General features: G+C 47.3%; 1 protein-coding gene across 2 annotated transcripts in view; it reads left to right on the top strand.

Moving 5' to 3' along the window:
- Positions 1-7,340: 7,340 nt before the first annotated feature.
- The window catches only part of TSPAN17 (tetraspanin 17), a 50,877-nt gene continuing 32,402 nt past the window's right edge, over positions 7,341-25,815 (top strand). For both annotated transcript variants that reach the window (XM_066591343.1, XM_066591342.1), the window contains exon 1: positions 7,341-7,604. In XM_066591343.1, coding sequence (XP_066447440.1) covers positions 7,518-7,604 — 87 coding nt within the window. In that variant the 5' untranslated portion in view covers positions 7,341-7,517. The remainder of the gene's footprint in view (positions 7,605-25,815) is intronic.

Raw genomic sequence — 25,815 nt, 5'->3', positions numbered from 1 at the left:
GCCTAGCCGTGCCAACCCCTCTGCAGTGTGTGCCTGCGGTTCCTCCTCATGGCAGACGCACTTCTAAATAGACATGAGGGTGGTGTGGCATGAGGGCAGCTGAAGGCTGCGCAGGGACACTTTGGTGTGCTCTGTGGGGGGGAGGGGGGGCGGTTGGTCAGCATGTAACCCAGGAGAAGTGGCAGCGGAGTGTCATCCAGGCAGTGATTGTGCTTTGTTGTAGCTAGTGTGGTGCTTAGCAAAGGTATGCCATGCTAATGAGGGTTTTTCAGAAGTAAAAGGGGCCCACTCTTGCCGCTATTGTGGCTTAATAGTGGGACCTGTGAACTTGAGATGCAGCCCAACACGTAGCCCCTCGCCTGCCCTATCCGTTGCTGTGTCGTTCCCATCACTTTCTTGAATTGCCCAGATTTTCACACATGAAAACCTTAGCGAGCATCGGCGAAATATAAAAATGCTCGGGTCGCCCATTGACTTCAATGGGGTTCGTTATTCGAAACGAACCCTCGAGCATCGCGAAAAGTTCGTTCCGAGTAACGAGCACCCGAGCATTTTGGTGCTCGCTCATCTCTACACATAACCACTGCAGTTCCTTAAGGACTGGGGCTTGTCCATTATCTGCTCTATGTAAATTTAGGGGGGGGGGGGGGGAATTCCAGTGTAGGAAAACCACTTTAATTCTGGAAGAATGATTGTGTGACGTCACCATTAGCAAGTGTTCATTGTTGCTGGATCCTGATCTCCAAATTTGACTACACCTCTCTGTGATGGCACTTCCAAATTCCATGCATCTTCATGTATAGCTAGTACTCCACGAGGTTATAACTAGAGAGGAGCGAGCATGCTCTGTAAAGGCAGATACTTGAATGAGCATCACCCTTTTCGAAACTGCATACTTGGAGCAAATGCGGGGGCGGGGCGCATTTGCTTGGACCAGTATGCAGTTACTCAAGAAGAGCGATGCTCGCTCGAGTATCTGCCTTTACTGAGCATGCTCGCTCCTCTCTAACACTTTACTCCAGCGTCTCTTCTCAGTTTTGTAGCTGCTTTCCAGCTCCTGGTAATTGTTACCTTTTACACTTGAAACCTTTAATGTCTTGACAATCTTAAACCCAACAGTGTTCCATCTGGTAATACAGCGAAGATGTGCCTAGTTAGATTAAGAAATGTTTATGTGCTTTTCAGAGAATTTTGCAACAAATCAGCTGTGTAACTAAAAGGCCACCTGCAGACGAGCGGAAATCCCGCGGCAGGATTTCCCGCAGGATTTCCGCCGCTCAAAGCCTGCATAGGATTGCATTAACAAACGCAACAAACGAAATCTCGCGCGGCAAACAAACAGCAGCATGTCCTATTTTTGTGCGGGGCACGTGAAAGAGTCGGGGCCGCCGCGCGTGGGTGAGTACGCGCTCATCTCTGCAGGCGCTCGGGTCGGGTCCCGCGGCGAGCATTCTTGCCGCCGGATCCGACCCCCTCGTCTGCAGGCGGCCTAAACTGTCACAAACTTTATTTGTATAGCACCAACATATTCCGCAGCGCTGCATAACTGAAAACAAGCAAAACTCCTGAACTGATAATTGCAAAGGAAAACTGTTGTAGTAAAGGTACTTAAAGGGGTTGTCTCGCGGCAAACCTCAAAATTTTACCTTACCCCATTCCCCCTGTCACCCCCTGGCATAAAATAGCAAAGTAAAGCGGTTTTTAAGCCGCTTACTACTTACCGATCCGACGAAATAAGGACTTAAAAAAAAATCTTCTCCCAAGATGGCCGCCGGTCCTTTCCCAGGGATGCACTGCGGTTTTCTCCCATGGTGCACCATGGGCTCTGTGCGTTCCATTGCCGATTCCAGCCTCCTGATTGGCTGGAATCGGCACACGTGACAGGGCGGAGCTACACGATGACGCGTAGAAGGGGGCGGAGCCAGAACGCCGCTCGTGCCTGGACCGAGCAGAAGGGGAGAAGACCGCACAGCGCAAGCGCGTTTAAAAAAGCAAGAAGACATCAGAATTAGACGGATCCATGGAGACGAGGACGCCAGCAACGGAGCAGGTAAGTGAATAACTTCTGTATGGCCAATATATAATGGACGATGTATATTACAAAGTGCATTAATATGGCCATACAGAAGTGCTGAACCCCACTTGCTGCCGCGAGACAACCCCTTTAAGCTCCATTTAGATGGGACGGATGTCAAGGAAACTATGCCCGACACTCGTCCCTGTGTGTACTAGCTCCCGTGCAGCAGCATGGGAGCTAGTATCGCTGGCTGGCTTACAGAGCAGGTGGCAGGGAGGCTGGTGGAGATTTCTCTCCTCACGCTTTCCCGCCCCTCTGCATTGACTAAACATAGTGGCTGTTCAGTACTGACCAGCTGTTAGCTAATCGTCCATTGTTCATGCTGCATGGACGATGAGCTGATTGCTCCGTGTAAATAGCAGCTGATCAGTACTGAACAGCCCCTATGTTATGTTAATGGAGAGGGGCGGGGGAGCGCGATGAGAGAAATCTCCAGCCTCCTCGCTGTGAGCCAGCGATACTCATCCCCGCAGATATCGGCTCTAATGCTCCTGCATGGCATGACATTTGTCCCGTCCAAAAGGACATATATGAAAAACTAAAGCTGCAATCTGTTGCATATTCAAAGGCCAAGTTTACTTTTTTGTGATGTGACATGTAATCTGTACTTAATATACATTGTTAAAGGGGGGGGGGGGGGGGAATAAAAAAAATTCCCTCCCCAGTAAATACACACACACACACTTGTGTGAATCTGGCCTAAGCGAATGGGGTTTTTAAGATCCCAATCACTTGCATTAGAGTGTCTGTACCCAGGTGAGCTGGATTTTGCATGCGGGAGTCCACAGCAGAATCTGCGACTTTGGGTACCTTTCTCTATTATGTATTGTGGATAGCCGCAGACGCTCGCCGTCGGTCATGTGGAGTACAATTTTTTTTTTGTAAATTTTTTTCCTGTGCTGTTGCTAGGCAATGATGTGGGTACCCCCGGCCTATCCGCGATGTAAATTGCAGATGGGCTATGGGTCGGACAGCTTCCATTGACTTCATTGAAGGCCATCTGTTTGGATTCCATACCAAAATACAACATGATGCGATTTATAAATCTGCTAGCAGAAACTGTAATCGCTATCTGCTCATCTGAGTGTTAATGCAAATGTTCCACTTTTTTCAACATGCGTGGAATACCGTAGATTGTCCTCGCGGTTGACTGGCACATTCTGTAATTGAAATCTGTTGTGTGCAGCCAGCCCTCCGCTGTACATTGCTGTGCAGTTTTGGCGTGAAATCTGCAGCTAAAACTCTGCATCCCTCCGTGTGACCCGGTATGAATGCAGCCTGCCCAGCCCTGCCCATATTTGTACTACAAACAGAAGTTAGTGTGAGAAAACAAGGCTGACGGTAGAAAGGTTCAGTTTTTAGCTTGTTACCCGCGACTCCATCCGCGCCCATGTGCTACGTACAAACGCACATCGCCTTTCTGTTCAACAAATAAAACACGCCGTCTTCAAGCGTCTCTGCAGCTGTCAGAGGCATGACGGTCCGCGGCCAGGGTCTGGCGGCCCTGAGATTGCTCCAATGTCTCTGTAGCTCTAAGACACGTGCCGGTTGGTATCTAGGGTTTGGCGGCCATGAGACTGCTCCAATGTATCTGTAAGACTTGTGACGGTCAGCATCTAAAGTTTGGTGGACCTGAGACTGCTCCAATGTATCTGTAACTCTGAGAGACATGTGGCGGTCAGCATCTAGGGTTCGGCAGACCTGAGATTGCTTCAATGTATCTGTAGCTCTAAGGGCTCCTGTCCACAAGCGATGATTCGCCAGCGAATCACTCTGTCTAAAGGTTTCCATAGCATTGCTATGGAAAGCATCGCCCCCCCTGTCCACGAGCGGAGAATTGCAATTTACAGCATGCTGCGATTCACCGCGGTCAGCCTATCTGTCAGGCTGACAGTGGAGATTTGTCTGCTGGCTCCTGCTCCTGGAGATCTGCCACGGGGTACCGCAACGCCTGTGGACAGTCTGCATCTAGGGTTCGGCGGACCTGAGACTGCTACAATGTAGCTGTAGCTCTGAGAGATGTGTGGCGGTCAGCATCTAGAGTTTGGCAGACCTGAGATTGCCCCAATGTAGGGTTGGGACATCAACACAAAAATATCCATAGTTTGTTCAGCGATAGTCGATATTATCGAAAAATATCGGTGGAAAACTATCGATATTTCGACTTTTGTAAATGCTGTATAAAGATAAAACAGGTCTAGGGTTAATAAAGCAACACAATAAAAAAAAATTCTTTAACCTGTTGAATTTATTACTAACTTCTAACTATTAATGACATCAGGAAAATATATTAAAGTTGCAAATGAAAATAAATTACAGATGAAACATAGAATTAAAATTAGGTATATGAAAAGAAGGTTTTTATCATTGGCCCCAAAAATCGTTATCTAATGAGCCAACAAACACACTGAAACAAGGTCCTGGCAGCTACAAGGAAGCCAGAAGATGGCCGCTGGACCTGGTGGGATGTGAGCGTGATCTCTGTGTGTTTGTGGGGCTGCGGGCCTTGCATTTCTTCAAGTTGCCGCTGAGGGACCAACGGTCTCCATGGCAACTTGTAAACAATGCAGGGCCTGGTAACGTGAACGCAATTGTAATTGCGTTAGATAGGTTGCCTATCTTTTCTATGGGCACTGCGTTCGCCGCTGAACATACGACATGTCGCGTCTCCTTTAGATGGGTCTCCTATCTTTTCTATGGGCACTGCGTTCGCGTTAGACGCTGAGCATACGACATGTCGCGTCTCTTTTTCTGGACGCGACCTTCGTGCGTTCAGCGCAGCCCTCCATCTGCATGTGGAAATACTTTCATTCAGAAAGCGTTGTCCACAGCCATTGCGTTAGACGCAAGCGTTCGGAGCCTGATCTAACGCAATGAACAGACGCATGTAGAGGAGGGGCCGAAGACCCCACTGTTTCTGAGAGTCGTTTTGCCTGGAGCAAACCCTATTGGTGACAAAGAGTCGCCTCACACTTTACAGAAGTTTCTAGAACTTGTTTATAAGTTCATTAGTGCTGCGAGCAAAACTACATCCTGTACAACATAAAGGGCGCAATCTAAAGAGAGAACATCTGGTCACCGGACCACAAGACACGACCCTTTTTTACAAAAATCGATTCTATTGCCTTAAAATATCGATTTTACCGATATATCGGACATAACAATATCGATGGAAAGTATCGACAAAGCATTAGCGATATATCTGTTTTTGATGTCCCAACCTTACTCCAATGTATCTGTAGCTCTATACGACTAGTGACGTCATAATCTAAAGTCCGCTGGGCCTGAGACTGCTCCAAGGTCTCTACTGCTCTAAGAGCAGCTGGTCTTAAAGGGGTTGTCCCGCGCCGAAACGGGTTTTTTTTTTTTCAATAGCCCCCCCGTTCGGCGCGAGACAAACCCGATGCAGGGGTAAAAAAAACCAACCAGATAGTGCTTACCCGAATCCCCGCGGTCCGGCGTCTTCATACTTACCTTGTGAAGATGGCCGCCGGGATCTCCACCCTCGGTGGACCGCAGGTCTTCTGTGCGGTCCATTGCCGATTCCAGCCTCCTGATTGGCTAGAATCGGCACACGTGATGGGGCGGAGCTACGAGGAGCCGCTCTCCGGCACGAGCGGCCCCATTCAGAAAAGAAGAAGACCGGACTGCGCAAGCGCGTCTAATCGGGAGATTAGACGCTGAAAATTAGACGGCACCATGGAGACGAGGACGCTAGCAATGGAGCAGGTAAGTGAATAACTTCTGTATGGCTCATAAATAATGCACAATGTACATTACAAAGTGCATTAATATGGCCATACAGAAGTGCTGAACCCCACTTGCTTTCGTGGGACAACCCCTTTAAGCTTGTTGCTGCCTTCTTGCCTTAGCGCGGTCATCACATTCTTGGCTTCTAGTCATTTCTGCAGCTCGAGCTCCGCTACAGCTACATGCTAGATCTGACTTGCGCGACATATTAAAAGAAGGCCAAAAAATAGATTGGAAATACGATTATCAAAAGGAAACAATTTGTTATACTGTGTAAGTAAAATAAAAGCTGCGCTGTGATTGGTTGCTATGGGCAAAACAGATTTTCTTTTTACCCCTTTGCAATCCAATTTTGGATTCAGGATTTCCTAGGGGGTTTTTCTCTTTCTGTCATTATGCAATGATGCCACCTGTTGGCTAGAGCCAGTACTGCGGTATGGGACACGCTTGAAAGGTCCCCGACAACAGAGCGGCCAGTAATATACAGTAAGAATACCCTGCCGGACGTCTTCCGACATCAGAAGCTGTACAGCCTTCAATCAGAATGTCTTTAGATGTCAGACAGTGGATTGGAAAGGGTTAATCCATGTTAATGTGCCTTTCAGGGGTTGTCCCGCGAAAGCAAGTGGGGTTCAGCACTTCTGTATGGCCATATTAATGCACTTTGTAATGTACATTGTGCATTAAATATGAGCCATACAGAAGTTATTCACTTACCTGTTCCGTTGCTAGCGCCCCCGTCTCCATGGTGCCGTCTAATTTTCAGCGTCTAATCGCCGGATTAGACGCGCTTGCGCAGTCCGGTCTTCTTCTTTTCTGAATGGGGCCGCTCGTGCCGGAGAGCAGCTCCTTGTAGCTCCGCCCCGTCACGTGCCGATTCCAGCCAATCAGGAGTCTGGAATCGGCAATGGACCGCACAGAAGACCTGCGGTCCACCGAGGGAGAAGATCCCGGCGGCCATCTTCACCAGGTAAGTAAGAAGTCACCGGAGCGCGGGGATTCAGGTATGCACTATCCCGTTTTCTTTGTTAACCCCTGCATCGGGTTTGTCTCGCGCCGAACGGGGGGGCTATTGAAAAAAAAACAAAACAGTTTTGGCGCGGGACAACCCCTTTAAGTTTTAATCCCAGGCAACGCCGGGTATCCCTGCCAGCTTAATAATTGCATACGTGTGGCACCGACGTCTGCCCATTTATGTAGGCACAGTTTAAGATGTGCGCCTACATATCCCCCAATAAAGGTCTTGCCGCGTCTCTAGAGAACTCTATACCTTATCAGGATATAATATAGCCTATGCCCTTCCTCATGATGCACGCTAGCTCCCTGCCAAATGTCATCCCAGTCGCTTCAGCCCTGTAAGGTAACAGCCAGACTTTGGCATTTACAACAATGCGCTCCTTCCTCCGACCCGCAGCCTCCGCGAAGCAACAGGTGCGGCAGAGCTCCCCCGCTCTGTAACTGCAGCCTGTTAGCGGCAGGTGGCGCTGGTAGGCCCCGCCTCTGTGTGGGAGGAGCCAGCGAGCACTGCAGCCAGCAGGACAAGGCAGCGGCAGACATGGACAGCCCGTGGCCGGGACTCCAGGAAGCGGCTAACAATAGCCTGGTGCCCTGAGCTCCCCGCAGCCTCCCGATGCCCGCGCTCCGCCGCCAGCAGCATCCCTCGCCCCTGTGAGCAGCGCCGGCACACGCCATGTCTGGCAAACACCAGCATTTCAAGGGACCCGAAGTCAGCTGCTGCGTCAAGTATTTCCTGTTCGGCTTCAACATCGTGTTCTGGGTGAGTGCCGCCGGCTGCGCTGCATTGTCTGCCCGCCGGCCGCGGACGGGGGACCGCCGGCTCCGCTGCATTGTCTGCCCGCCGGCCGCCGACGGGTTACTGAGGCGGCGGCAATGTTTTGCTTTCCCAGCCGTAAACCGATGCTGAGGGCAGCACAGTGGGGCAGTGTACCCTGGTGCCAGGCGATGCCAGGGCTGTGCTGGGGAGGGGGCATTGTCTGGGCATTGTTTATTGTTCCCCACCAGCTGGAGGTAAAGGGGTGAGAGCCCTTTCTAGGCATGTGGGCGCCTAGTTAGTGGTCTGTGTGCCCACAGATGGGCAGTGGTGCCCACCAATACTTTGCCTTTAGTCTTTACTGTACCAAATAAATGCCGTCTTGGTGATGGAGCGCTCCGTGCCGGAGAAGTTATATCTCATACGCTGTGGAATAAGTTGGCGCTATACAAATAAAGATTATCGTACGTGGTGGACGGCTATACGGGTACGGTTGGCGGCTCTTTATTGTTGGCTGGTAGTGGGCACAGTAGGCGATGAGATTTGGCTAATGACTCCTATGATACTTTATTGCAAGAATGGAAGAAAAATACCCCCCCCCCCATACCCATCACTATGAAAAAGTGTCCCAAGTGCGGTGTGCCCGAGCTGTTGGCGCTCCCTGTACCCGGCTCCTCTGGTTTTGTCTATGAGGAGCAGGCGGTGATGGAAGGTTCTGCACCCCAGAAACGTATTCTTGCCCTGTGAACTGATGGCATTCTGCCCTTTGAAGTCTTCCGGCGCCCCGGAGGTAGTGCCACCCCAGCCCTGCAGTGCCCTCATTCTCAGGGTATCCCCAGACGGGTGGATTTGGCGCGACATTTACATTACCAGTGAAGTGGATGAGATTTTGAAAATTTGTGGAAATAATCCCCACCAATCCCGTGCGGAATCCGACCCCGCGGCAGGTTAATGTTATCGCTGTTTCCGCTGTGCAATTCACCTCCTCCGATAACGTGGGTTTTGAGACTGGATTTCCGTTGCTGATCTGCCATGCAATGCCCGGGTGCTTCTACGCCGTGTGAAGGTACCTTTTGGTTTCTGGGCTAATTTGATAGGAATGTGTAGCGAAAGTCCAGCTCATCCAAAAACGTGCAAAAAAAAAAGTCATCTATAAAAACGATTACAAAGATAAGCCCCAAACCGACACCTGATGACGTTTGATTCTGACGAAGGGCATCGGATGGTGGCAGAAACACAGCAGCAAAGTATCGGTGCTGCCGGTACCTTTTATTGTTTTTATGGGCACCACAGAAGATTTTTTTTTTTTTTTTGTTTAAATTTTCCGCGGTTTTGGCACTCTTGGCATGAACATTCTTAGTGCATATGTGTGGTCAAGCGTGCCCATGTCTCTCCTGGCTGCTGGGAAGTGGCCGGTGAGTTGGATTATTTCTATCTGTTCTTGTAGGACGGGCTGAGGACTCCCGGGTGTAACTCTTATACTTCCCTGGCTCCCTGTTCCCTCACAGTTGGTCCGTGCACTAGACTCCTCTGCAGTCAGTGTGCGCCTACCGCTATAGAGGACAGCAGGGCTGACAGCGAGGGAACAGGGAGCCGGGTAAGTATAACGGGTACCCCTGAAATCCTTGCCCACATCTTAGAGGTTCGTAAGCTTAGTTTTTGGTGCTTGTAGGTGATGATGGGTTCCCTTTTAGTGTGTACTAATCTCATAGGATATACCCAAACTAAGCAAGGACAATCCGTAGGTGATGCCGATAAAATACCTCCATACCATGCACTGCTACTCACAATCACCTCAATATCTAGCATACTACATACACATCAGTCTGCCCACGGAGGGCTCGTACTCACCAGTCCATGGAGTCGGCGTTTATAGACCAAAGCAGTGAGGCCAAAGTGACACTTGAGCGGTGTAGGAGACCAGGACTGATGTGCTTATCTCCAGTCACACGCTACGTGTAACTGCCCTGATAAGGGCGCCCCCACTTATTGGTGGCTGGGCCCACTAGTGCACCCTGCAAAAAAAAAAAAAAAAAAAACTCCATCAGCCCATCACTATTTCCATATCCAAATGCATTTCTTCAAGTTAGCCATCACGCGATGCAAGAAGAGTGAAAACGCAGAATTATGATACCAATGATTTTTTAATGGTTTCATTGCCATTTGTCATGTTTTCACTTATGGAAAAAAAAAATCGCAGCATGTTCTTTCTTTTTGCGATGTTGCCCGTTGTTTTCAGTAGGGCCGCCAGCAGCATTGGGAGTGATGGGAGAACTCCACGATCCTCTGCCGTGGCAGTGACAGTCGCAGCGGGAATGAAGGGAATCCCCTCAGTGATGCGAGGCTGTCTTCACATGAAAACTCTTTGCATCACGTGGCGTGGAGCGTGATATCGGGCCATGACTCACAGTCTGATATCGCCCTCGCCAGTGTCAAGGGAAGAAAAGCGGCTTGCCACTGTAAATCTGTCCCTTGAAGAGGTATTCCCATCTTAAACATTTACGACCTGTCTGATAGATGCGGTCCCACCCCTGGAGAGGGCAATGCCTGTCCTGGAGACGGGTGACGTGCATCTGGCGTGAATGTCGTAAGGTGGGACAACCTCCTTAGGGTATGTTCACACGCTGCGGATCTGTGGCCAAGTGCTGAGGGTTCCCCGGGGAGTCCTACAGTGATGATCCGCAGTATAACATGACATGCTGCAGATTAAGACTCTACTCTACGTGGATTTTTCCGCAGTGTGAGTGGCGTTTCTCCAAACCTCCTCCCCGTTGCTGGTACTATAAAATATTGCGGCATTTTCACGTGTGAACGTACCTTAATTTTTTTAGCTACAAGAATTTTCTTACGCTCTGCTCAGTTTTGTGAAATTTCAGGTCGTTAGACTTCAGTCCTGGAAGTATTGTGGGATACGCGTCACTCCAGAGTGGCAGCGGCTACTGCGCATGTGCGACAGAGGGCTGGCCGGCACGTCCGCAGCGCTGTGCAGAGCCGCCGGACAGGTACGTAGGGGTCACTGGGATGAATTTTGCTGCGGGAATCCTGCATGCAGAGTCCGTCCTTACGGTGTGCAGGAGGCCTTAGACTTCTTGGATTAAGGTCTCTTTCACACATGCGACAGCGATATCGTTGTGAGAAAATCGCAGCGATATCACATCTGTGTTCTGTGTGATATTGCTGCGTTTTTCTCGCGGCGATATTGCAATTTTGTAGCGCTCTTTTGTAGTTTTTTGGGGGGAAGGCCTGCATAAAAAAAACCACGCAATACATTACCTAACGGACGATGCCTGCTCTGCCGGACTTCTCCTTGCAGGTCCCTGGCAGACTTGCTTGTAGTTTTCCCTCAGCACTTCTTGGTCAGGGGGTTCAAAAACCCCGCCTCCAGGAAGCACTGGCTCTGATTGGCTGAGCTGCAGCGTTCAAGAACCAATCGCAGCCAATTAATGCAATGGTTGTGATTGGTTCATGCCGCTGCTTATAGCTTAGATGATGTTACGGTCGGGGAGCCGGCTTATACTCGCCCGATTCCCCGTTCCTGCGGTTTTCCATGGCGCAGTCAGCGTGCACACAGCCAGCCTAACCTTTTTGAGGAGCCCATGCACACACTCCTGTTTCATCTCTATGGAATGTGTGCACCGCCTGCTCCAGGTGACATTGTGGGTATGGGGGAGTATGAAGAAAGGCTCACCTAAAGTACTATAACTTGGATTCTGATTCTAGTTGGTGACAGGTTCCCTTTAATTAAAAGGTATTTCCCTGTACATATATCCCTCCATCCCTGTAGAACATACGAGACCCGGAAGCTGATGCCGCTGCTTTCAGTATTGGATGCTAAACTTTGATTTGTCTGCAAATCCAATTGATGAGCAGAAACAAGTCTCATCGCTGAGTCCTTCCTGATTTCCATAGTAAGCCAGCGATGTCACTTCTTCCCAGGTTGACTGTTTAATCTGCAGTGATTGGTGCTTTCCTAGAGCTTTCCCCATCCAAATGGCCCTAAACTACTAGTATGTTTTGACAGCTGCAGAAACTGATATTGTTCAGCCAAGAATTGGATGACGCATGATAGTTCGTTCGCTTATCATTCATTGCTCATTTTATTCAGGCATATAAACCTGGCAGTGATTGGCCATGTGATCAGGCAGTCTTCATCTATGAATGACTGCCTGTTTAGGAAAAATGCACACAGAATGAAGAGAAAGATTACGCCCAAGATTCTTGTGCCCAACTCGGATTGGACAGTACCGGACACCCCGTCTGTGTGCTGCCCGATTTGCAGGAGACCACACATTACCTTTTATTCTGGTTTGAAAATCGGATAAGAATGGGACTTGCTGCAAAATATATATTTTTTTTTCACTCGGACTGTTCGCCCGAGAAACATGCACAACCCATTCATATGAGTGGGCGCTGTTTCTGTCTGATTTTTCAGTGCCTCTTTCTGTGTCTACTCTAGACAGTAGGGGGGTGTTATAATTTTTGTCGGACTCTTTTTGCTAGCACCCCTGTGGGAGTCGCTGCGGTCGACACACCAAGTAGTGGTGACAATGCTGTGACTCGTGACGTCATTGTTCCCTGGTGAATTGATGAGGCTGTTTGTTCCTTTGTTTCTTTCCTCCTGCAAACCTCTGGTTAACTGATGTGAGCATGAAGTTAAGCTGTGTGAAGAATGAGGGTTTAATTGTTCTGCTCCTTCCCCCTCACCTGCTTCCATGGTAATGTCCCCCCTGTTAGCAGTCCCAGCCCGCTTTCTTTGTATGTGTAGAAAGTAGTTCCTATTCTGCATGCCTGAGTAATCTTGTTATCAGATGTCATGTGTCACTTTAGTCACGTCCTATGGAGGGAATCAAAGCTATTTTGCCCTGATTATAGAATTATAGAACGTGCAGTTATATGAATGGTAGCTCGTGGTGCTCATGTTATGCCATAAGGCCGGGTCCACACGGAAAGTCTGCCTCCCAAACTGCACTATTTGGAGCCGGTTGTATTTTTGTATAGAAGTCACCCCCTCATGTGATTTCCACAGAGTGCCAATCTGCAATATTTCAGCAATTTGTGGATGAGATTCTCCAAATCTTATCCACCTTGCTACTGTAAATTCTACGCCAACTCCCCCCCCCCCCCTCGATTTGGGCCCCCCCCCCTTCCTCCTAAGTGTGCGCTCCCCTGTCACTGATATGCTGTGGGTTTTGTTGCTCCGCAGCAGATATCACCCCTTCACTTCGAATTCAATTGAAGAGATGAAATCTGCTGGAGATCTACACCTCAATCTGCAGCAAATCAGCCACGTGTGAACACACTCTGAGGGCTCCTTCACGTTTGCGATCGCAAGAAAATCACGGCAAAATCGCAATTGTGTTCAGGCATTTTTTTTTGGGCATCAGCGATGCTTTCTCTTAAAAATATTAAATCGCTGCCACCCGCTAAAAAATATTGCGCAACGTAATCACACATTTTTTAAGCACGAAAGTCAATATGACTTTCCAATGTAAACAAACGCATTATATAAAAATCTGAAGTTTGTACGATGCGATAAAAAGGAGGCGCCACAGAGGAGCATGGGCGATTAAAAAATTACAAAACGCAGAAAGACAGGACATGCTGCAGTTTTTTTTATCGAAAAACTCATTTCTTTCATAATTCTGCGGGGTTTTTTTACGCACGCTCGCATTGTGCAATTTTATTGCAAGTGCGAAGGCAGCCGGAGGGAACTTTCCAGGTCTAGGCTGTTAGTATCCTTTCCTGAGGATAAGAGGACTTTTTTTAGAGGCTGGAAATGGTTCAACCAAGCAACTTTAAGGCTGGCTTCACACGGGGTGGAATTGCCGTGGAATGTCCGCACGACTATTCCGCCCACGGCTCCTAATCCCGGAATTAGCCAGCAACATGGACGAGATTTTGCAAGAATCTCGTCCACAGTCTGCAGCCAAGCCACACGGGAACGGACATGTGGCGCAGAATTCAAAACCACGGCATGTCAATTCTTTTCTTTTTTCTGCAGTGGCTTCTCTCCTCTCTATGCGGAGAGAAAACTGTAGCGGAATGCTGACGGTGAATCCGCTACAAAACCCACGCTTCTCCAGCGGAATTCTCGTGTTTTTTCGTTGTGGCCATTTGTGAGGATTCTGCTGACATTCCGTCCCGTGTGACCCCAGCCTAAGTTCTAAGTTTACCAAGAGTTCACCTGGAAACACTCCGATATGACTACAGTCACGCATGCAAGGTTTTGAGCCAAAGCCAGAAGTGGATTAAATAGGAATGGCAGCTATAAAGGCAGGACTTCTCCCTCCTGCCTGCTGGATCCACTTCTGGCTGTGGCTCAAAAATCCACATTAAAAAAAAGCTCTTCTCGTGTCTTTACAGGCTCTTTCATACATCTTTTCTTCTTTAGGCTTCTTCTGCTATGAGGAAGTCTATGGGTAGAGCCCTGAGCGTGGCACCATATCCTAGGGGAGGGCTAGGGTTTGAGAATAAGTGCATCAGACCAATGATGATGTTATGGTCAGGGATTTATCAGTGATTGTTTTTTCACTGCATGCATCTACACTGCATAATTATCATGCAAACAGCTTGATCTAACGAGCTGATTGCATGATGATCGGGGCTTTACTGGTAGACCATTTTGGTAAGAGACCCATTGTGTGCAAAGTTTTATCTGTCTGGTCATGAGCAACTGGCTACTGGACCTTACAGTGACACTAATGATGGAATGTTGCCCACTTCCAGTGAAATTGGTTATGGAAAGTATCAAATAGTAGTTATTATATAAAGTTTTGCCACCTGAGGCCATAAAAGTGCTTCCCCCTTGGCCTATAAAAAGGCTACTTCTCCGAGGCTACTTATGTGTAGTGGATGTCTCGATCTGCTTGTGTAGAGCCTGTTGGCCACCAGACTCCTCTATAATGCCATTGTAGAGATTTCACGCAGTTAACAGTTTGAGAGGGGGGTGTTAATGGAATGTGAGATGCTGAATGGTCGTATCACAAATTGCTGGCACCTGGGCCATTCTGACCAGACTGTTCGGAGGTGTGAGGGCACAGAAGGCGACCGAGACCTCCAGTAAAGAGGACAATCTGATCGTTTAATAAGCAGAAGCAGCTCTAAAGCCCCTTTTACACGGGTTGGCAGTCTTTCAAACAACTGCAGGAGTGCTGACGTCACCACTAAGGTTGTCAGCGCTTGTGCAGAACGTTTAAACTGAAAGACTTGCTGGCCTCTTGTTTGCTTCTCACTCCGTGCTTCACCTCCTATGTCAAGCACTGAGCAGCGAGCATTTACCCCGGACGAGAAGCCAGCGAGCCAACAAGATTCTTTTAAGCTGACTGAAAAGTCGGCTTAAACTGTGAAAAACTAGAAAACGACTTTTGTGCATTTAAGCTGAATGACTATTTCTCAAATTTGTTCGTTTAAACGCATTTTGAGCAATAATCATTGTGTGTAAATGGGCCCTAACTGTTCTGTTGTCAGACACAAAAGACAGGCGCCCTCCTCATTACAGGCTCGTACTGTCAGAACCATTACCAGGCTCTTGGCTGAAGCACACTTGGTCTCATAGATCCCATTACTTGTTCTGACTTTGACACTCACCCACCATCGCCCCTGTTTGCAGTAGTATTGTGAATTATGAAATTGGACCGTTATGGATTGGAACCAGGTTGCCTTCAGCAACAAATCCAAGTTTAGATTATGGCCGAGTTCATGTCTGGAGACCTAGCGGTGAGCACCTCAATCCTGCCCCTGCTGTGGAGCGGCACATTGCCCCCACTGCTGGTGTGATGGTCAGGGGGGCCATCGCATATGAAAATCAGTCCCCCCTCCCCCGTAGTAGAGGGATAATGACAGCTCAGCGATATGTTCAGGGCATCCTGCAGCCACATGTGTTCCTCTCATGGAAGCTTCCAAAAGGTGACCGGATAATGCCGGGCCGCAGACAGTAAGGCTGTCACAGGGATGTCTCCACAACATTGCCACACGTCCGTGGCTGCCCCGTCACCAGATTTATCGCCAACAGAACATGTATGGGACCATCTGGGATGCCAACCTCAACAGCCTACGAGTCTGCACGATCTAGAGGCTCAGTCACCGCAAATGTGGAGCGATATCATAGAATCCTTCAGTTTTCCACCATAAATCCTCCGTTTGCTCTGATATGTAATCACTTATTTATATCAGCCTTACACTCACACTGTTTCATTTTGTTCCAACAACTCCTCCTAGATACTTGCTGTTTTTCTGACAATGAATGTTTTTGTCCTAAACATAACCCCAGGACTTCCCAGGACTTCTGACCGGCTCTACTATGCTATAAGTGAGCGTTGGTTGTATTAGTATGATGAATAAATAAGGGTGCCATAATACGTTTATTGTCCTGATCTTCAGCAGCAGACATTCATGACATCTTGCCGGCCCTTATGCAGCCATATGTTCAGGAGCTGCAACAAGTTTATTCTCCAGGGTTTGGGCCGGGGTCCTCCTACCTCCTACACTACTATGTGGAGATTTTGTCCGCTTCAGTTGTAATCTGAGAGCAAAAAATAAAAAATGATTCTGTCCTGGTCTGAAGAAAATCTCCAGCAGGTTGTGTGGTGATGGATGGGTTCCGTAAAAGGACCGGAGACAACATGCAGTGGTGCTCATCCGCACAGCCGTATCGTGGAGCCTAAAAAATTCCAATGCACCTCTAGATTCTATTTCGATTTTACCCACTGTGACAGATTTACTACACTTGTCTAATAGACCGTCTTAAAATGCGCCAATTAGTCATATCGGCTTATATGAAGTATGGAAATGGGTTCTTCGTTTTGTTTTGGACATTTTAATATGTAATTTATTTAGTTTTGGATTGCAGGGTGCATATGACTATTGTTTTGGTTGGCGTTAATGGGGGGGGGGGGGGGTTGTTTTATATTTTAATTTTTAAATTTTTATTCTGTTATATAATATACTTTTTTCTTTAACTTTTTTTTTTTTTTTACCATCTATGTCCCCCATGACGTCATATAAGACCTCAGGGGGTCGTTCACTTGAAATTTTTTGCATTTTTATTTGATACTTTTCCACTGTAGCTGAGGCATTCATGGGAGCCCCAGTTACAGGGAAAAACCTTCTTGTAGTGGCATTAGTCACTAGCAGAGTTGATCAGGGTCTGCTGGGATCCTGCAGCTTTGCTTTGATAAGTAACACCCAGCGGTTACATGATTGCTGGCTCACTTAGCGTAACTAAAACTTCCATTTTCACTTTTCAGTAGATAGAGCTCATTGAGCGCTATATAGCCTGGAATGGAAAGGCAGAATGGATAAAAACCACTTCTACTTTCTCCTCAGGGTCCTCAACGGTGTCTGACAGCTGAGGACCCAACCTACTCCTGCTTGATTGCAGGAGCAGAGGCTTTAATCCTGCGCCATACTTTTGCTATCAGCCAGGATTAAAGCCCAGGACTAAGCCCTGCTGCTTGGTCCTTAAGGGGTTTAAATGCATCATAAATGTGTTGCAAACCATGTAAGACCATTTTCTGCAGCAACCTGGTTTGTTGGGATGGGCAGGGCCACCAGAGTGGCAGATTTATGTATAATTTACAGAACAAAGTAAATCGGGCGTACATTTCTGTACGGAGCTGCTGGGGATGCGCTGAATATATGACCATGGTTGCACCTCTTCATGTAGTCGGCACACAGAAGCAATCTTGCTAGAGATGCTGGTTTTAGTATATTTCCCCCTGTGTGTCCAATAGTGCAGTGTTCTCCAACTCCAGTCCTCAGGGACCCCCAACAGGTCATGTTTTCAGGATTTCCTCAGTGTTACACAGGTGATGTAATTTTTGACGGTGCCTCACACATTGCCACAGGTGTTCTTACTATAGGATATCCTGAAAATATGACCTGTGGTGGTCCCTGAGGACTGGAGTTGGGGACGCCTGCAATAGTACATGGTCACCTGACCATCATGCCTGCAGCATATGAGCCTGTTGGACGTCCTGTTCCAAAACTAAGGCTGGTAATATGATATCGGACCCCTTCTTGCAGCTGTAAGGGCCTTCGATCTCCTGGGAATGCTTCCCACTGGTTTTTGGAGACTGAGAAGTGGTCAATTCTGCCGATCTCATTAATGGTCTTTTTGCTGAATGTACACCAGGTTTTAATCCGGCTGACATATTCACCTTTAATATTTCGGTATTGACCCCCACATTGCTTCTTCCCGCTTATCTTTTATGTTTTGTGGAGCTTTTTTTTTTTTTTTTTGTCATCCATATGCTATAACATGGTGTAATAAGTCCGATGACCAGCAGCCAGTTGAGGCTCCTTGCTAAACAATGACTTGTGTGTTCATGTCACATGGCAGGGACTTCCACAGTCACACTAGTTTTATAGACCTCACAGTATAGGGTATGTGGATGATGGACAAGTGGCGTGGGAGCCACACAACTAAGAGGGCCTTCTATGTCGGGGGAGGCATCCTGCGCCCATTAACAAGCGCTGATTGAAAATATAGCTAGTCTTCCATGTGCTCATTATTACAGTGTATAGACGGCAGATCATAGCTAGTGTAAGAACAAGTAATATATATTTACATATACAGACTGCGTACGTCGGCAACAAATCTGCACAGGGGAAGATTCGCAAATCAAACCACCGATTGGGATGCATGGGTATCTGCAAGTGAAACAAAGCATGTGGATTTGATTTGTGGACCTTGTGGTCTGGAAAAAAAAGTCGCAGCATGATCCATTTCACTGTGGATCCCACACGGACGGCTTCCTGTGAAGTCGGTGGAAGTCGTCCAATCCACGGCCCGTCCGCAATGACGCCACTTCTGCACATCTGCAGGGAATAAAAGAGAAGACCCGCAGTGTCCTCGGGCCGCATGCAGGGTCGGATTCCACTGCAGGCTCCTGCATGCTGAATCCGATCTGCCCATGGACATGAGGCCTTACTTTCAGGCAATACTCCATGGACAAAACATGAAAATTGTCTTTCCATCCAACTACTTTATACCAGTCAAACCAGACACTCCTCCAAAAAAAGACCCTCCTGCGTACTGCAGTTCCAGGTCCATCTCCCACCTCTAAGTTTGTAGAGTCGCAGCGTGTATATGGGGGCTTATTTTAAAGCAATGCTTCATACGGGGAAAAGTGTCAAGTTGTATGGGGAAGCCTATGGAGAAAACCCTTGGTTAAAAAAGCATATCTTCAGCATGCTATATTTTCAAGGAATAAAATATCAAAAAAATAAAACCTTAAAGGGACTTTGCCAACTCGAACCCACTAACCTGCCACAGGCATCATGTTGTAGAGCAGGGGGAGCGGAGCAGATTGATATGCTGAATCTGTCCCCATAAAACTATATAAGAGCCTTCCATACCCCAACCACCTATCCTTATTGCATGATCAATACGAGTAATAAATCGCCATCCGAGGAAGTGCTTATGTCACCACTCTATGAATTGTAATTGAACATGTGGTTTTAGAGTACATTATTTATTTGGACATATTGGAAAGGTCATATACACTGCCTTTTTTTGTATTAGAGACACCAGCCTAATCCTATTTTTAGGTTGTTTTATGACCCCCCCCCATAGGGAACCTGAACTTGAGATCACTTGACTGTGCTTGTACAGTATACTGCAATACTGAAGTATTGCATTTCAAAAGTTAGTTGATTAAGCCCTGCCAAAGGATGGCTTAATGGATTGCAATACATGGCAGTCTTGGGAGCCTTCACTTGGCTGCCATGTGAACCCATTGGCATGCTGTCGTGTGGGGGCCGATGGGGCATTGCCCCTCCCAGCTAGCTGCTTAAATGCTGCTGTGTCTGTTGACTGCAACATCTAACTCCGATTGAAGCCATTGCCGGTGACTGTCGGCTGTTGATAAAATTGACACAATACTAACATAAATAATGGACTTTAATTCAGACAAAACAATCTGAATCAGATACTGCTCCCCTACAATACCCCCAACTGTTGTCCTAGAAGATGGACGTCACTGATGTATAGGCAGATCATAAAGTTGCCTTTTTCCATTGCTTTGCACCTTTTGGTTTCCTCTTTTGTTTTTCCTGCTTTTGTTCGGTAGAACGGTTTCATTTAGAGTTCATCCTGGCCGGTGTACACAGGATGCCTGCCGCAAGAAGAAACCTGCTTGGGGAAAATCAGATCATGTCGACTTCTGCTCTTTATTCCGAGTGTCCGTTATTACTTGGTGTCGGACCTGTTGGTGTACAGTTTCCCATATGTACGCTACAGTTCAAAAGTTCTAGAACTCTTGATTCCTCCCCACCCCCTCATTCTTCAGTTCTTCTCTTATTGAGATGTTGAGAAAATGTGAGATTAATGACTAGCAATGTAAACAGGAGAACTGGTTATTGGCAGCTCATGTTTGCTTTATTCTTTTTATGCTATATATCATTTTCTTATAGAGGCGCACTTCCAGGCTTGCCTGCCATGCTTGCAATGTAGAGAGAGAGATCTGAAAATTCTATAAAGAATAAAAGAAAAAGTTTGAGAATACCTCAATTTTCCCAGTTTTTGATAACTACAGTAATATCTGAGATGTACTTTGAAATGAAAGCATTGAACAAATGGGATAAATAAAAATTATGAATCACCCTTGCAGAGTCAGAAATTTAGATTCAATTTGGTGAACCGAAGTAGCCACCTCTACCTGATATAACAGCTTTAGGCCCCCTGTCCAAGGCCCTGATTTTGCCGGCGGTGAATTGCCGGCGAGTCACGCCGTCTGAAGCTTTCCATAGCATTGCTATAGAAAGTGCAGTCCCCTTGTCCATGAGCGGAGAATCATTGTCATTCTCCGCTCGCGGCGGGCTTCGACCCGATTCTTTGCGGTCAACCTATCTGTGGCTCCTGCTCTCGGACGGTGGAGATCCGCCGCTGGATACCGCAACGCCCGTGGTCAGGGGACCTTATACAATCTAGCCATTCTTTCTACAGATGCATTCAGGTATTATGCAGAAATTTTTCCCCAAAAAAATTGTTGCAGAAGTTCCCACAAATGTGCTGCACTTGTAGTTTCCTTTGCTTTTCACCCTTCTGTCCAGTTCATACCAAACAAGCTCAATGGGTTTTAAGTTTAGAGACTCTGCAGGCCATTTAATTCTTGGAAGCTTAATAGCTGCTTCTTGTAGTCTTAAGTAGTTCAGACATAACCTAGAAGTATGTTTTGCATCATTGTCTTGCTGTTATACGAACCCCTGACCAACTAAGCCAGTCCCCCTATGCAAGCTGCCAACTCTGGAACCAATAAGAGCCCGGACCATCATGCTTCCTTTCACCTACTTGACAGCATACAAAAACCCTGCATGATGTACCAAAGACGTGAAATTTCGATTTAGCAGTCCATTAAACTTTTTCCCACTGTTCAGCAGTCCACTGGAGGTGCTGCTTAGTCCAGATAAGTCCCTTTTTTCTCAGTTTTTATTTTGCGATCTTAGTGGCTTACTGAAGTCTCCTCTTCACACAACATTTTGGGCTGTTGGGAGCTGATTTCACTAAGGGCTAAGGCCTACGGCCGGATTTATGCCACGTTCCCCGCAGCAGAATAATGCAGCTGTTAAGTTCTATTGAACCTAATGGCTAGTCCTCACGTGCGGGATTCTGACGTTGATTTATGGTGCGGGGGAAAAAATCGCAGCATGTTCTATTTTACCGCGTTTTTCCGAGACAGGTGATCTCCATTAATATAGTATTAATGGAGTCCGCGGTAAAAAAAAGGTGCATTTTTCTGCGATCACCAGCAGTTGATTCCCGCATCGTAAAACCGCCGACTTATCCTGCTCCGTCTGTGGGCAGGAGGCCAAACTGTTGACTCTCAATAACTTGTCATCTGATTTTCTAGTGATCCTCAGTCTGCGATCTCTTCCTGTCAGTTTCCTAGTGCCTTTTCATGGTATAGGAAACTGTACTGACTGTCACTTTTGGCTTTCTTGGCAGTTTCTCTTTAGGTCAAACCCACATGTCTAAGGTCTATAATTGTCTCTGTCTTTGACTAATGGTCTTTTTCTTGCCATAATGATAGCAATGTGCTTTGTCCTGAAAAGAAAAACTGTCCAAATCCTGCCCTGGAGGTTGTTGTAGCACATTCTGTTCCAACACTAGTTGTATAGAATCAGAAGGTTTGAAAGTAATTAGAAAAGTGGAGACACCTGTAGGAATAGTTTGCATCCAATTTCAAACCATTTTTGTCTTGTCAGGTTAAAAGTTCAAAATTATTTTTATGTTTAACTTTTGGACCTTTGAAGCATATCGTGTTATTTGCTGGACTAAAACTGTGTTAATGTAAAAAAAATAAAATTGTGGTGTTCGAAAACTTTTGACCAGTAGTGTATGCACTAGGAATGCAACGTTCAGGATTTTTTTTTAAAAACTTTGGAAGAAATTGTCCTCTTTTTTTTTTTTTTTTTTTTTTTTAAACAAGCTTTGTAGTGCCAACATATCTATAGGTCTGTTTTTTGGAGGCTAAAACCAGAGATGGAGCCTACAGAGAAACATTGGAATGGGAAGGCTTGTATTGCTTCCATATTTTGGACTGGCTACCCTATAAGCACCAGTTGTGACGTTACTGACCATTTAATGTCTTCGGTTGATCCCTGCCATCCATGTTAAGGAAAGGTGTTTGGTGATGCCAGCAGCCTACCAGCATGACTCTGTAGCTATCTCCGAGCCGGGCATCATGCTGTGCTGTGTGTGAAATGTCCTTGAAGGATCAAGCTTCTAAGGCTTAATTTGTATGATTCATTTACTATGTAATTCATCCAACTGTAAAATGTGAGCGCCCGGGGGCAGAGCTACTGTACTTCACCCGGGATCTGGCTGGCGGTAACCTTTAATGCACTCTAGTGAGACTAAGGCTATTGAGAAGGTGGGAGTACCACTTCCAGGAGAGCCGAGTCCTCCTCTACTTCATCCCTGCTTCAGGCTGACATTTAAATTGGAAAGGTTATTGGATGAAAATGAAATCTATTTTCAGGTGTTGGAGGAGTTTGTGAACGGCTTCTGTCTGCATGTGGGCGCTTCATACCCATGGAATGTGGTGGTTATAGATTTGCTTTACTCGTAAGGGCATGTTCATATGGGGCGGATTTTCCGTGCGGACCTGCAGCATTTTTCAGTAGCAGCAAAGTGGATGGGATTCTCTAAATCTTGTCCGTACGCTGCAGAGAGAAGCCACAAGACCCGCAGAACTTTAAATTGGCAGCATGTAAATTGTAGCAGCTGAAACGCTGCAGAATCCATCTCTTCTGAATGAAGGTAGGAATGGCGCACCAAACTGCGTCAAAAACCGTGTCCAAATCCGCACCAAATGGTTGAGGGTTTTGATGCAGATATTCCAGAGCAAGCCCATCCCGTGCGGACAGGCCCTAAATGTTTAGGTGGTTGTACGTTGTACATGCTGCTGTCCTCTTTGGTGTGTTGCAGAGGAAGCGCTTTGGTTGAATTTACATGAGCCATTTGTGTTTGAGTGGCCAAAAACAACACACGGATATTGTATGACTTACAGACGTGCTATGATGATGAAACACCCCAAAATCATTGGCAAAATGTATGTTTGGGTGTTTTCAGTGTGGTGGTATGTTTGCCTAATTATTACTACTATTTTTTTTGTCCCACTCATGAATTGGATTACCATGTTTGTTTGTTTGTTATGTGACTATTCTGCAATAATGACTTCAATGGAAGCCGGCCATGCATATCCTGCATGAACCCCCCCCCCCCCCCTCCCACTCGCTGGCAGGAAATGGCGTATTCCCATAGCATGCTACGGGCTGGATTTGCTGCGGAATCCTGCTCCGGATATCGCAATGCAAATCCGCCCGTGTGCAGAAGGCCTGAGTCGGGGTTTGTTGGAGGATTCTCGGCACCTGAACACACTACAACTTTCATGTACGTGAGAAAGACACACGGGGGAAAAAAAGTGTAAATGCGTGCATTTTTTTTTTATTGCAGTATATATTTTGATTAGAGATGAGCGAACGTACTCGTTTAGAGCGATTTCGCAATCAAGCACCGCTTTTTTTCAACTGACTACTCAGGCGAAAAGATTCGGGGGGCGCCGGTGGTGAGCGGGTGGTTGCAGAGGGGGGTGGTTGCAGAGGGGAGTGGGGGGGAGAGAGCTCCCCACTGTTCCCCACTGCTACCCCCCGTTCCACCACGTGGCCCCCTGAATCTTTTCGCCCGAGTAATTTTGATACATTTTAATCTGTCTCTAACAGAAAAACATTCTTCACTGTAAATTTTTTTTTTTTTTAATTCAATGTATTTTTTTTTCCCCCTTCAAGGCATTTGATCTCAAAATGTATACCTTAAGCGTACGGCTATATGTTTAGGAGTATTTACTTTATTTTTGTAGGACAGAAAAGTGAAGTAGGATATGCTTCTTAAACCCAGAAAAAGGCCAAAAAACCGCATGGACAGAGTGGGGATTTAAAAAAAGTCATTCTCATTCAAAAATCTCTGCCATATTCCAGCTGTAGTGTTGGGGCCGCAGCACCTAGAGACCGCAGTCCTACTAGACCCAAGTTGTGTGTAGTAGAGCCTCACTGTAATCATATTCTGTACTATACAGTTAACCTGTACATCTGGAACCGGCCCTCCTGTGCGCTGCTTACTTTCTTGCATCATGTTAGTGGGGGGAAAAAAATCCTGATTTGGATCTGATGTTTTTTTTTTTTTTCCTTAAAGGAGATGTCCCGCGCCGAAACGGGTTTTTTTTTTTTTAACCCCCCCCCCCCGTTCGGCGCAAGACAACCCCGATGCAGGGGTTAAAAAAACCACCCGCACAGCGCTTACCTGAATCCCGGCGGTCCGGCGTCTTCATACTCACCTGCTGAAGATGGCCGCCGGGATCCTCCGTCTTCGTGGACCGCAGCTCTTCTGTGCGGTCCACTGCCGATTCCAGCCTCCTGATTGGCTGGAATCGGCACGTGACGGGGCGGAGCTACACGGAGCCGCTCTCTGGCACGAGCGGCTCCATAGAAGACTGCTGAAGACCCGGACTGCGCAAGCGCGGCTAATTTGGCCATCGGAGGCCAAAAATTAGTCGGCACCATGGAGACGAGGACGCCAGCAACGGAGCAGGTAAGTAAAAAACTTTTTATAACTTCTGTATGGCTCATAATTAATGCACAATGTACATTACAAAGTGCATTATTATGGCCATACAGAAGTGTATAGACCCACTTGCTGCCTCGGGACAACCCCTTTAAGATTCTTCTGTAAGCAGTAAAGTGACATGGCTGCTGCAGGTCATTGGATCTATTTCCCACTACTGCTCCTTCTGGATAGCGATGTCTTGCCTGTATCTTGACGAGACCAGCAATTGCGGGGGGAGTCAAGATTGACAGGGGGGGAAATGCCAACTGTAGCTGATTGGCTGCACAGCGTCTTCTGCACTGGGTCCTGCGAGGGCAGTAAAGAAATGATAGAAAAGGGATAAATCGGGCCAGAGCCCGGAATTCCCCTGTCAGTGGGCATGTTTTGCGGCACATGGACAGCACGGAGCTCGCAGGCGTCCGGCGGAAAAAATGTCAGTGAGGGAGCTGAGCCCACTGAGCTGACAGGGACCCCAGCAGACAGTTGTGTATTACTGTTTGTCCGTTTGCTCCACGACCATTTACACACTGCTTTTTAGCGCCTTTCCACGACCCACTTTTCAAGCCTGATGTGCAGCCAATCAGGTAGAGGGGGTGTCATCCCCCTGTCAATCTTGACTCCACCAGGAGTTCCTGGTGGCGTCAGGATACACTAATACTGCCTTGAACACCTAAACTGTCTGCCGAAATCTGATTCTAGTCAGTTTGTCTCCTGAGGCCTCGCTGCCTGTTCTAGGTGCTGGTAAAGGCCTTGTGCAGACCCCCTCCCTTCACCCGAGTTATGTGTGTGAGGGGTGTAATATGCAGGTGACTGTGTAGCAGACATTCAACTCCTGCTCCTTCCTATATACCGCGTTCCCTGAAAATAAGCTTTACTTTTATTTTTTGAGGTGGTGAAAGAGGGCTTGAAATATAAGCCCTACCCCGAAAATAACCCCTAGCTACATCACGTGGGGAAAAAAAATTAACACATTGCCTTGCAGGCGTGCTCCGCTACTCTCCGGAGCCCCAGCGCATTTGCTTCAGTCCTCGTCCGCCGACAGCAGATCGCTTCCTGGTTACAGGATTCATAAATCCTGCCTCCAGGAAGTGACTGCTTGGTTCTTGAGCGCTG

The sequence above is a fragment of the Eleutherodactylus coqui genome, chromosome 2, assembly GCF_035609145.1.
Source record: "Eleutherodactylus coqui strain aEleCoq1 chromosome 2, aEleCoq1.hap1, whole genome shotgun sequence".
In the NCBI taxonomy this organism is placed as follows: domain Eukaryota; kingdom Metazoa; phylum Chordata; class Amphibia; order Anura; family Eleutherodactylidae; genus Eleutherodactylus; species Eleutherodactylus coqui.
Note: the sequence above shows the minus strand (reverse complement) of the source record. Positions and strands in the feature narration are given on the sequence as shown.